General features: G+C 36.6%; 1 protein-coding gene across 2 annotated transcripts in view; it reads left to right on the forward strand.

Annotated features, from left to right (window-relative positions):
- Positions 1–13,879, forward strand: part of LATS2 (large tumor suppressor kinase 2) — an 88,302-nt gene that overhangs the window by 15,370 nt on the left and 59,053 nt on the right. The window contains exon 2 of one of the 2 annotated variants that reach the window (XM_043997585.1): positions 6,879–7,435. In XM_043997585.1, coding sequence (XP_043853520.1) covers positions 7,106–7,435 — 330 coding nt within the window. In that variant the 5' untranslated portion in view covers positions 6,879–7,105. The remainder of the gene's footprint in view (positions 1–6,878; positions 7,436–13,879) is intronic. The other variant, XM_043997587.1, reaches the window with a different exon arrangement.

The raw sequence follows: 13,879 nt of genomic DNA on the forward strand, positions 1-13,879 counted from the left end.
AAAGTTAGTGCTTGATGGTACCTTAATATAATGCATCCTACTTTTATTCAACTATTTTTCAGTTATTGAACATAGGCAGTATGATGTTTAAAATTTGTGAGGGGAAGCTAGGTGGCGCAGTGGATAGAGTACTGGCCCTGGAGTCAGGAGTACCTGAGTTCAAATCTGGCCTCAGACACTTAATACTTATCAGCTGTGTGACCCTGGGCAAGTCACTTAACCCCAATTGCCTCACCATAAATAAATGAATGAATGAATGGATAGATGAATAAATAAATAAATAAATAAATACATACATACATACATACATACACACTCTAACTGTGATTTCTAAAAAATCTAATGTGTGGTCCCCTTAAATTAGAAGCTTTAGCACCAGGCTTTGGGCATTAAGTATTTATTAAAACATACTAAGTATTAGGAAAAAGAGAACACATGCAGTTAAGAAAAGGCATATCTAGCCTAGAGTTCCAGCCTGGTCTGGTTCTTCCTCAAGTCCCTGCCACAAGAGCCTGCTTCAACCACAAACTGCCTCTCAAACTGAATGTGGAAGCTTTTTATAGGTCCAGAGCAGAGGCGGTCCTTACACACTGCTTCAAGTTGATTGGTTAGACATCCAAATCCATTGGTTCACTGGACTTGAAAGTGGTCTCATGTTGAGTTCAAAGTCCTTAGCTTCTGAGAACAATACCTTCTTTTTTTTGTTTGTTTGGGGTTTTTTTTGTGAGGCAATTGGGGTTAAGTGACTTGCTCAGGGTCACACAGCTAGTAAGTGTCAAGTGTCTGAGGCTGGATTTGAACTCAGGTCCTCCTGAATCCAGGGCCAGTGCTCTATCTACTGTGCCACCTAGCTGCCCCAGAACAATACCTTCTTAAGAGCTAGCCAGGTGTGGTTACAATCTAATTAACTTGAAGTAGGCTAATCAGTAAAGTCAATCACTCTCACTTAATTCAATCAGTTTAGATTAATCTCTAAGTAGGCCTTTGAGTTTCTGCCAAATCCCATTATTTTCTCATATTTCCCCCCCCCCCCCCCCACACACACACACTTTGTTAAGAAACATTGTTTCCTTAATGAAGCAATAACATTACAAATACTTATGACTAACAATGTAAAGGGAATAAAAAGAGAGAAAAGAAATTGAGAGACAGACAAATTAACAAAGGCTAAAGGGGGCATTCCCCTTTTAGCAGGAGGACATTACAAACAGAAAAAACTAAAGGGGGCACTCCCCTTTAGTAAGTGGACATTATAAACAGTATATACAATGGGGAAAAGGAAAACAGGACACTGTCAATTTAAGTCTTTGGAAGTCTTTTCTCAGATGATTTTTGGGATGTCCTCTGGGTGTAGTTGTGGAAAGGAAGTCTTTCAGGTATGGATGCTGATGATCAACTAACAAGTCTCAGCTGTAGAGTTTCAGATGTGATTGTAAAGTCCCTCAGGTGTTTCAGATACTGGTAATCAGCTGGGAAATTTTCCTACAAAATTGAGCTTAACACAACTTTAAATAGTTTTGCCAATAATCAAATCAAACAATGAGAGTTCTCAAAAAAAAAGTCTAAGGAAATTCAGAATCTTTTAGAGATTTTACAATTATTTTCCAGTTGTTATACATGAAAGATAATAAAAACAAAAATTGAAACATTCTCTAAAACTTAATATTACTACACCAGCCTCCAGGGTTTTTTTTCCTTCCTTTATTACTACAAATAGTATAGCTCTGAATATTTTTGTACAGATAAATCCTTTTTTTCTTATCCATGATATCTTTGGAATAAAGTCCTTGGAATTACAGTTAAATGTTTTGATCATTTTGTGACATATATTTTTATATTCACCTTCAAAATGTTTCCATCACTCTGAAGCCCCACCAACAATATGTAACAGTACTTATTTCTCCACAGCCCTGCCAACATGAAATTTTATCCTCTTTTATTGTTATTTTGCCAATTTAATGGGTATAAGATGGCATCTTAAGGTTTTCTTGACTTGAAGTTCTTATCTTTAGGGAGTTTGATATGTGATTGTTAGAAGGTGTGTTTACTACTTCAAAAATTGTCTGTTCATCTACCCTGAAGAATGGTTGTTCCTCTTGTGATTTCTTTATATCTATCTGATCTATTTACTGTGAATATTTTTCCAAATCTATTCATTATTTTAGAAATCATAGATTTCTAAGATTCATAGATTTAGAGCTTAAAGAGATTGTAGAGGCTATCTAGTTTGAAATTCTCATTTTATGGGTGAGGATACCAAGTTTAAGAAGGATTTAAGGTCCACCAGTTGAGTCAGTGATTGAACCAGGATCCAAAGATACCATTGAGTTTTTTAACTCAAGTTTTAGGGCTTTATATTTGACACATTGGTGGATCTGTGATTTCACCAGTGTGATACTCCCTCCATTGATGCATATTGCAACCCCTCTATACTTCTTATTCCGAGGTTCTTGTCTGTATCTTCCTCTAAATCCTCCATAGAGTGAGCACTCAGCCAAAGTGCAGTATCCCCTTCTGCTTTTAACTATCTCTAACTATCCTAATTAGGTAGTGCTTGGCTGTCTGTTATCTTTCATTTGTAGTACATCAGTGAATCACTCCCTTTTCCTGTTATATGCATACTTGAAAATGTCTTAATCTACTGCTTAGTAGGAGCAAAGTACCCTTGGTAGTATGCATCCCACTTAAGTTTATCATGTTCCTTTCTCTTGTCTTCTAAGTAATTTGGGATTCTGCTTGTTGAGAGATCAAGATGTGCCATATTTCACAGCAAAATAGCAACACCAAGAGGACTGTGGTAAAAATTATTTGTGGTAAAGGTTAATATTCCCGTTTTTTAGCTAACTCATTTGGGAAGGCCACACCTGGCCCACCCCGAGGTTACGAAGGCAGCTTTTTGAAGGACATCCCCTTTTTGGGGGAGGGGAGATTGAATGCTCCTGGAAGGGAGGTGGGCTACTTCTGGTACTCGAGCTCGCTCTTGTTCTTTCTGCTTGGCCCCGTGTGGTGGTGGTGCAAGGCAAATGTTTGTGTTTTGTCTTAGGTGACTGCTGTCTCTGTTCAGCAACTGTAAACTTTCAGTTGTTCGGTGAGTTACTTGTGGAAAACCCTAAATTCCTTCGAACTAGCTAAATTGGAAAGGGTCTGGGTTAAGCTTAGAGTTAAGAATATCTATCTGTATTTCTATTTTCCTATTTCCTTATCTTTGATTTTTATTAGTTTCACCTTTCTTGTTTAATTCCCAAGTAATAAAATTTGATCCTTTTGTGAACTAAAGCTTAGAGGCTCCTTTCTTATTGGCCTGGAGAAATATCTAAAAAGGGCTGTTCAGAGGGGAGGGTTAAACCTTAAAGGTCCCTCATATTTCGCGGACCCCAATATTAAGGTGAGTCACCCAAATTACACTCAGTATATCAAATTTTGACCCTCACAGGATGTTGGTACTAAAAAGGATGGACCTTTGTTTCAGTGATCAGTTTGTAATCACTGAAAACCTGATGCAGTACCAAGATGTGATGCTGTAACTCAGAGTTATATGCTGCCTGAAAAATTCCCCAGGGCTTAAAAAACAAAAAAACCAAAAACTACTTAGGGCAGCTAAACCAGGTTAAAATGTAATTGGGAAATGTTTAACAAAATTAATAAAAATACAGTACAACATAGATAATGTTAGCTTGAGATTTTCTAAGTCAATATTCATCCAGTAAGGATCTTTCTGTTTGAGTCTAAGGCTGTATCATGAGAAAGCTTAGGTCCTGGCTCTAGATTTTTGGAGGACAACCAGCAGATGAGAAATAAGACAGATTTACTGATGTTTTTATAGTGATCTGTTTTCTTTGGTGACAACAATGGAATCACCATATTTGGACTCTGCTACCTCATTACCTCATGTACCAAGTTAGGGGGAGTAAGTGTCATACTTAAGCAGATGAAGAGCAGCTGGACCTGACTAAATACATTCAGAAGAAATCCATTCAGGAAGTGATTAAAGTGTTAAAGAATCAGTTTTCCAGGCTATTTAGAGGAGAACATTCTAAAAGAATTATAAGAAAGATCATGGTCTATCTTTTCTATCTATGTCTCTCTTCTCAAACCACTAAAAGGCATCTGTAACTATAGGATTTTATGCCTGCTTAGCTAGCATTTAATTTGTGCTTTAACTCTGGGAGGTAGATGCTATATTATCTCCATTTTACTGATGAAGAAACTGAAGCAGATAGAAGTTAAGTGACTTCCCAGGGTCACACAGCCAGTAAGTGTATGGGGTGGGATTTGAATAGAGATCTATCCAAGTCCAGGTCCAGGGCTCTCTCTATTGTATGGAAAAGCTGCCTCTTTTTTATGCATCTTAATATAATTAGTCTTTGTGCATGACAGACAAAAAAATGAGAAAAAGAATAGGCACACTTTTGTAGGAAATATTTTGTATGAGACTACATCTTTACTGTCATGGAATTGACTGAGTCATAGACTATAAAATACCACTGACAGTGTACTGATTTTTTTTTTTAATTTAACTTGGTAATAAAAAAGAAAAAGCATCACATATACCAAAATATTTGCAGTAGGAAAGTTCTGGAATCAAATTACAATGATTAAGAAATAGCTAAAAAATTGTGGTACCTTAATGTGATCAAAACAAATTGTTTTACAATAATGGGATGTACTATTATAGTGGTAAAAGAAATGATAGCTAACATTTATATAGCACTTACAATGTGCTAAGCACTTTGCAGTTGTTTTTTTATTTGTTCCTCACAACAAACCTGGGAAGTACATGCTATTATTATCCCCATTTTACAGATGAAGAAACTGAGACAGACAGGTTAAATGCCTTGCCCAGGGTCACACAGCTAGTAAGTGTCAAGTGTCTAAGGCCAGATTTCAACTCAGGTCCTCCTGAATCCAGAGCCAGTGTTTTATCCACTGTTTCACCTAGCTGCCCCCTCTTTGCATTCTTGTAAATGAAAAATACAATCAATATTACTTGTCTCAATTTTGATAGATATCACGAAGTAGGTGTTGTCTCAGCACTTCTCTATTGGGTGTGATTTTACATTAATGTAATATAAGATATTTCCAGTTCTAGCTTCAGTGTTCGTTTCCTAGTAGCATGTCAATGAGCAAATTGCAACCTCTCTGATCCATAGTTTTCTCATATGTTAAAAAAAAAAAAAGCTGGTTAGATCAGATGACCTCTATAGTTCTTTGAAGCTCTGATGGTCCAAGATTCCACGAGTCTCTTAAAATTTGAAAAACGTTGGGAAAAAGTTATAATTGGTGTTTTTCTAGGGAGAGTGAAAGAATTAAAAAAAAATTGTTTCATAGAATAATGAAGGACTGATATGTGGAATGGACACAGCCAGGGCAGGAAAGAAGGGAAAGTGGAGTACATAGATACTAAGCAGGATTTATTGGCAAGAAAGAAAACACAACCCCCCCAAAATAGACCAGTAAACTCTAAATGAAACTGTAATAAAATGCCAAGCTATCACAAGCTTTCATACATCCTACCTAGGGGGAAATTGATATAGTGTTTCCCAAAGGTCTTAGCATTGGTTTATGAAAGCTTTTTAATAGCTTAAAACTGGGCCAAGATTTTTGGGGTACCTTGTATAAATATCTGGTGTCTGAGGACCAGTTTAATTCAGTGAAGTTCATCATTTATTTAGTCTCAGAGTGATAAAATATTGTTGCCATCTACTAGGAGTACCCACACCTATAAAATAAAATTTCACACTGTGAAAAACAGTTGAAATATTAAGTACTATTGCAAAGGTACTTTTTTCTGTTTTAAAATAAACCAAAACTTGACTCTTCCATTTAGTTCACGTATTACTTTGTGTGTGTGTGTGAGAGAGAGAGAGAGAGGCAGTTGGGGTTAAGTGACTTGCCCAGGGTCACATAGCTAGTAAGTAAGTGTTAAGTGTCTGAGGCTGGATTTGAACTCAGGTCCTCCTGAATCCAGGGCCAGTGCTCTATCCACTGCGCCACCTAGCTTCCCTCACATATTACATTTTAATGGTCTACTAGGTGGCATGGGAAACTGACTCTGAGTCAAGAAGACCTGAATTAGTTAGAATACTGCCTCAGATGGTTTACTAGCTTTGTGATCGTAGATAAAACCCTTAATTTCAATACCCTCTGCCCTTGGAGTCATTTGGAGGGTAGAGACCTCTCCTTCCAGAAACTCCACTTAAGGAGGGAGCCCAAGTTGGCTTCTCTTCATTTCCTACCACCTATGCTCCTGGACTAATTCATCATGCCTTCTTGGGGATGGGGGTATGCTGCTCCCCTCCTGCTTTTTTTTTGGTTTGTTTCCTTTCATGTGTTTTTTCCTATTAGATTATAAGCTCCTTGAGGGTAGGGACTGTCTTTTGCCTTTCTTTGTATACCAAGCAATTAGGGTAATGTCCAGCACTTAGGCACTTAATAAATGTTTATTGACTGACTGAGTCAGCCTCATTTTCCTCATTTGTGAGATGGGTATATTAATTAATAGCTTCCACTACACTGGGTGCTTGTGAGAATCAAATGAGATGATATATGTAAAGCACTTTGCAAATTTTAATGTGATATTGAAATAGCTGTTAATATATCATCACACTATTTTAAGTAACTTCAGACACTGATTTTCATGAAATAGATTTGGGGGTGGGTGTTGCGGGGCAATGGGGGTTAAGTTGACTTGCCAGGGTCACACAGCTAGTAAGTGTCAAGTGTCTGAGGCCGGATTTGAACTCAGGTACTCAGGGCCGGTGCTTTATCCACTGCGCCATCTAGCTGCCCCCAAAATAGATTTTAAAGAAGAAATTAATGTAAGATTATTATTATTTTTTAAAGCAAATAACATTTTTCTTTTTCATTATCTTTTTCAGATAGAAATCTACAAAATGAAGACTCTGGAAATTTTTAGATTCTTGATAGGAACTATGAAGAACAAAGAAAAAAATTAAAAAGGAAATTGTTTTGAAAGTATGTTTACAATGAACTGACACTGTTGATAATAGGTTGGGGTTTTTGGGTTTGGTCTTTTTCTTTTTTTTTAAAGAATAAAGTACTTTGAGAAGATTGTATTTATGTTAAAAAGGAAACTGTACTAACAATGAGGCCAAAGACTTTTCCTGCTACAACTTATTCTGGAAACAGCAGACAGAGATTGCAAGAGATTCGTGAAGGGTTAAAGCAGCCTTCCAAGTCCTCTGGGCAAGGGCTGCCTATTGGACCAGGCAGTGATACCTCCTTGGACACCAAAATCTTGGTAGTAAAAGATGCTGCAAGGCAGCAGCAGATGAAACCTACTCCAAAGTTTGGACCTTATCAAAAAGCTTTGAGGGAGATCAGATATTCTTTGCTACCTTTTGCCAATGAATCGAGCACCATGGATGTAAACCGGCAGATGTTACAGGAGTTGGTCAAAGTAGGATGTGATCAGGTAAGTGTATTCATTCCCTTTGGAACTTTGGGTTGTATCAAGTAGTAATGCATTGAAAAAAAAAGTAGTTATGCATTGGGTGTGAAGTGAAGGTCATGTTTTAGTAAGTGTTGGTGTATTCTAAGATCCAGCTAGATCATTCATTACAGAAAAGTTTTCTGGGCTCTATAATTGCTCCTGTTAATTAGTCAAATTATACATTTGTCTTCTTTCCTATGCAAGTCTTCTTTAGGCAACATCTGGGAAGTTCTATTATATTTTCTGTACTTGAGAAGCCAGGAAGACTTCCCCACTTAACCTCATGGCTTCAGTTAGTTTTCAGTTAATAGATTTTTTTATTTACGTGTGTTGGTTTAGTCTTCATATCTTTTCTCTGACTGTGTACTTTCCCTCATAGCATGATTATAGGAGATGTGAGGTCAGTTTCTTATGAGTGGATAAGAAAGAATAGAAGAGAAAATAAAAGTAGACATATGCAAATTATATGAACTTCCACAAACTCAATACATTTATGCATCTTTTTACAATTTCATATGACTGGGATGTGACTACTAAGAAAATTCTTAATTTTAAGAGGCAAGTAGATCTAAAGGAAAACTAGACATTATTTTGTAGGTCCTCATTAATAAAAATATTTTCCCGTGAATGACTCCTGAAAGTCATTGTTGTACCATCTGTTGTCCTAGTCATGACTGCTCTTTCAGGACTAGAACAATCTGGGTGCTTTTGCGAACAGAGTGCCTTGAAAAATGAGATTTTACGTTCAGAACAAGTGAAAGTTGTTTTAAGTATTTTAGTTTCTTCAGAAAATAGAGGAATAGAAATACAAGAAGTAAAGTAAATTTTGTGACATTTCATACATGACTGTTAAAGATAGAGATCATTACTGTATTCAGATTCTTCAGAACACAATATGTATTGAAAAACTTTGTTGCCTTTCAGTTAACAGATAACTTAGTTTGGACCAGAACTATGATTTCATTGGCATAGGAAATCAAAGCAGACAGCACCTTCTCATCAACTTCTTGTCTCAAAGAGTTGTCTGGGGCAGTGAAAGGATAGGTGATATTCCTTGTATTACACAGGTAGGGCATGTCTTCCTGACTGGGAGTCAGGGTCTCTCTCTCTCTTTCTGCTAGCTGTACCGCCTTCCTTGGTTGCAGAATTCTAATTATGCTGGGTTTTGTAGTGTGTTTGTGAAACTAAGCCTTTTTCAGGGCCTCCTTCGTCATGATGCTGAGGCTGTGCAGAGGACCAAGTGTTTTATGGCATGCATTGTTGTATAGAAAGTGTTTTACAAAGCATGAAATCATAAATAATGTGGTACAGAGGGTTTCTAGAAGTGTAAAATGACAGCAGAAGGCATGACCTTGCTCACTGCAAAAATATGAAGCGAAATATGCTGCCAAGTGTTATTCCCTGACAAACAAAGCTTGATGGGTTTGAAAGTACAGAGGGAGCAATCTTGGAGAAACATCAGAGTGAGATCATGGAGAGACTTTCAGGTCAGCAGCAGAGTTTAAAATCTGTCCCTGTAAATCACTTGCAAACAAAAGAGGTAATTAGAGATGGCATATTGGGTGCAGTTGTGTTTCAGCTGTGATAAAAAGAAGCAAGTGAAGCATGTGATCCAAAACACAGGTGGAATCCCACTGTATCAAAATCCATTAGTGATAATTGCATTAGAAAATATAATGTAGAGGATGCCTTCTTTTCTGTTTCTACTGGGTGAGATCACAGTGCATTAAAATTAATAAGGGTGGGCACTCCAGTAAAGTTCTAACCAACAAAAGTACACTTATTTTAATTGCCAGCACAAAGGGACCTGTTTATCATATTTAATGCCTCTAAAAAATTAAATCTAAAGTTAATTTATTGTATAGTATTGCTTTGTAACTCAAAACAACTGTACCTCCACCCATACCACCCACCTCAACCATCCTAGCAAAATTTGACTCTGTCTGGATGTGGAGAGAACCTACCTTGATCTTAAGGTTTTGCTTTTTTTTTAAGGTTTTTAAAAAACATTCTGGGAAGAAAGATATTATATAAACTCAAACAATGAGAGATGAGACAAAGTGATTGAACACCTCTAGTTTTTGTCTCCTGCTGGGTAAGACTGGGTATCATTGTAATTCAAATAGGACACTTAAAAGAGAACCCAATTGTATCTGTACATGTCTTCCATCTCCTCTTCCCCCTCCTTTCCATCTGCTTTGAGCCTTATTCCCTTTCTTCATCATGATGGGAAAGAATTTAAACTCTTTCCCCATAATCTGGTAGGAATAGTTTTATTTTTATTTGGCTCTGTTGAAGATTGTACCAAAATGTTGCTTTTGCCGTTTTATTTCAACTAAGCTTAATGCAAAATGCATCACTACTCTACCAATTGTTGTGTTTATTTTTCCTTGAAATAAGTGGACTTAAGTCCTCTGCTCTTTCACCCCTGTCCTTATATAGTTTATATAATGATTCTGTGAATTAAACTTCATAGTCCAGTTACTAAGTCCCTATATAAATACTTCAAAGGAAATAAAAAGACTTCCTTGAAGAAAGCTTTCCCTCCAGTGCAAAGTTTGATGTTTTTGCAAGGAGTTGGAAAGATAAGTTTTCTGGCATGAGCGTAATGCATTTCCAAGTATCACTTTGATTATCTTTTATTGGCTATGATGAAGGTTTTGGTCATAGCTTTCACTTATCTCCTTATTTTTCATTTCATTCCAGGATTCTTGCATGGTTTTTTTCTTTGTCACAGATTACTTTTTTTTAAAGAGAGAAATAAGGCTTTGAGTCTTTTCTTTTTCCTTTTGGCAGTCTTTTAAGAACTACTAATTTGATTATACAGAAATTATAGGATGAAGAATGTTCACATTTTTCTGGAACTAATACTTTTATAATTCATTTACTAGCTAGTTATGTTACAAATTGCACATTACAGCTTGCAAGTTCAGCATGTACTATATAATACGGAGCTTTTCGGTTAGACTAATAGATTGAAAATGAAGTGCTTCTCTAAGACAAGTGGCTTATGCAGAACTGGAGAATTTCAGATGGTTTGTCTACTACAGAAGGGGAGAGAATTCTTTGCATTTTTCTAATTTGAAAGGGAAGAAAATTTGTTTCTTAAACCTAGAAAGTGCCCAAACTAGAAAGGTAGGGTTAAATAGAGTTCCCAGTGACTCCATTGTCTCACTCTGTATGTCATTATCAAGAAATCTCAAAATGGAAAAGAACAGAAGCCAAGTATAACAAAAGTGGAAATTATTCAGCTAAGTGTCCCATAACCACTGGACTCAATTCTCCCTTTTACACACTCTGCCTCCAAGACTTCTTAATAATGTGTAAAAAATTAAACACTTCAGGAATTGTAGTAAACTCATAGTCATTGCCTTATCTGGATTTTTTCTTCTTTTTTTATGCATCTTCTAGAGGAGGGATGGTTAATCTGTGATTAATTGACCAAGAGTGTATATATGGATAGATTTTAAAGGGTCTGTGAACTTGGGGGAAAAGTAAATGTTTTCACTAACCTCCAACTGAAATCTATCATTTCCTCCAATTATTTAAAAAAACCATTTTATGTACTCTTAGAAGTGCTTTATATCCATTGCCCTATTTCATTCTGATAGCAACCACGTGAAAGAGGTACTACATACATGTCATTTAAAAAGCAAAAACACAATTCTAAAAAGGGATCCATAGGCTTCTCCAGACTACCAAATGGATTAGTGACATAAAAAAAAAAAAAAGATGGATAACTCCTGATCTAGAGCCAAGTTTCTTTTTCTTTTTTCTTTCTTTTTTTTTTTTTTTTTGGTGAGGCAGTTGGGGTTAAGTGTCTGAGGCTGGATTTGAACTCAAGTCCTCCTGACTCCAGGACCGGTGCTCTATCCACTGCGCCACCTAGCTGCCCCTGGAGCCAAGCTTCTTAAACTGTGGGTCGCAGCCCCATATGGGGTCACATAACAATATGGGGTCATGAAAATTTTGGCAACAGTAAAGGGCTGAATATATATGGGGTCACGTAAAAGTTTCTCTAATAAAAATGGGTTGTGAGTGGGAAAAAGTTTAAGAAGTCTAATCTAGAATGACTTTGCCCCTAGGTCCCAAATGATCCCTATTCAGATCAAGCTACAGACTCAGAAGTCAATGGAAGTTCGAGACTCCAGGCAGAATCAATGGTTGCCCTTGGTAGTGACAGCCACAACCAGGAAAACCAGAAGTATGCCTGACACCTTTGGGTTTCTGTGACTTTCTCTCAATCCCAGTTTTTGTACCTCCCTTCAAAAGCACACCTGGTATGCGGAGATCACCTGCATCTGCACTGGCCTCTTCAGGCCATCAGTTTAGGAGATACTTTGGAGGCACTGGTATTATTAGGAAAAACTTACTGTGAGAAACAGTCTTACTATGACAAATGTGGAAATCCACACACCAACCAACCTACCATTAAGTGATGAAATCAAATGAACATAGTGATTACATGTTTCCTAGTTCTGAGAGGCAAATTTAATATTCTTAGACTAATTCACTTTTAGGATTCTTTCTTTCAGAAGAAGTAGAAAAGTATAATAGAGCAACAGATTTGGAGTTAGGAGAGACTTGTAGTCTGCCACTGTCACTTAACTAGCAGTGGGACTACATCCAAGTATCTGAACCCTATTGCCTCATCTATAAAATGGGAAATATAAATTGGTATTTAACAAGGTTGTTAATGACATGGTTTAGGGAAAACATTATATATGTATCTGGAGTTAAAGGACCCAATTTCAACTTGCCCAATTGACCTAATTACTTAACTTCCATTTCATCTTAGAATGAGGACGCAAAATATAAACATTTCCTAAAGTCTCTTCTTGCTCTTAGTCTATATCAGATGCTTTGTAGATTTTAAAGAGTTATGTAAATGTTTATTATTTTGTGAGGTTTTGGTTATTACTATTCTTAGGTACCTCTTTTTCACATCTTATGCAATGATATACCTCATTCCAAAATGTTTTCACATTTTCTGACATTATTTTTTAGTATAATCATAGTACTCCTCATCATCTTTAATCTCTTTTGCCAATCTTAGTGTCTAAATGGGGCTACTTTATTATCATGAGCAATAGTATTTTAAAGAGATAAATAACCTACCAGTGACTTCAGGTATAGGTAAACTTGGTCATCTGCTGGCGCCATGTGCCTAGGCTTGACTGCCCAGGGGGCTTCTAGTCTAATAGAGAATCTTATACCTTTGTACTTATATACAAGAGGAAATAGAAGGTGATTTTAGTGGTGAAGACACTAGCACGGAGGTAGAGGGGATGAGGAAAGATCTTTCATGTAAAAAGTCATGCTGCAACTAAATCATGAAAGAGATGACTTTTAGGCTCACATCAGGTACCACCACATATTGAGAGGCCTTATTTCTGGTCCCCTAGTTCATGCTCTCTCTCTTTCCTAGAATTATCTCATGTGTATAATTATTTACATATAATATTCCCCCAATAGACTGTAAACTTCCAATTTAGGAACTCTTTTTAAATTTGTCTTTGTAACCCCAGGATTTAGCATATGGTGTGGCTTAAATGCTCATTGAGGAGAGGCTTTCTCTGTCCCCATCTTCTCTTCCTATGGTGGGCCTTCCTTCCTGCAACAAATTAATATGCAGGTATACCTTGATTTACCTCTTAGGAATTTTCTGTAAAGGTTTTCAGAATTCTCAATAGAATTTTTAATGAATAGTTATGAAATGTAAGATTGTTAGAAATCCTTTCATGTACCAATGACTTCAATCAAATTTATTTAAATAATGAAAGTTAAACAAAAGTACTGTATATAAATTAATCAGATCTTTTGTTTTGGTCTTTAATCATTAAAGTTCTTTTGGTCTTTAGCTGTAATGCATGTATACATTAATAATTCTAGCTAGCATTTATTTATTTATATATATATAGCACATTAAGGCTTGCAAAGCATTTTTATACATTTTGTGTGTGTATATATATATATGTTATCTATGATATATAAAGTTGTAAATATATAACTCTATAGTTATACACACATATATATATTTGCGCCTCACAGTAATTCTTCAAAGTGTAGGTACTATTTGGGGGGTGGTGAGGCAGTTGGGGTTAAGTGACTTGCCTAGGGTCACACAGCTAGTAAATGTTAAGTGTCTGCGGCCGGATTTGAACTCAGGTCCTCCTGAATCCAGGGCCAGTGCTCTATCCACTGTGCCACCTAGCTGCCCCATAGGTACTATTATTATCCCAATTTTTCAGATGAAAAAACTGAGGCTGAGAGAATTCCAGTGACTTGTTCAGGATTATACACTGGTAAGGGTTGGAAGCCAGCTTCATATTCACATCTTTCTGATTCTAAAGTTCAGCACCCTATCCACTACATCACCTACCTGTCTCCATAAAATAATATTGAAAAGCAGAGAAAATAGTTCAC

The sequence above is a fragment of the Dromiciops gliroides genome, chromosome 3 (genome assembly GCF_019393635.1).
Source record: "Dromiciops gliroides isolate mDroGli1 chromosome 3, mDroGli1.pri, whole genome shotgun sequence".
NCBI classification, from domain to species: Eukaryota; Metazoa; Chordata; class Mammalia; order Microbiotheria; family Microbiotheriidae; genus Dromiciops; species Dromiciops gliroides.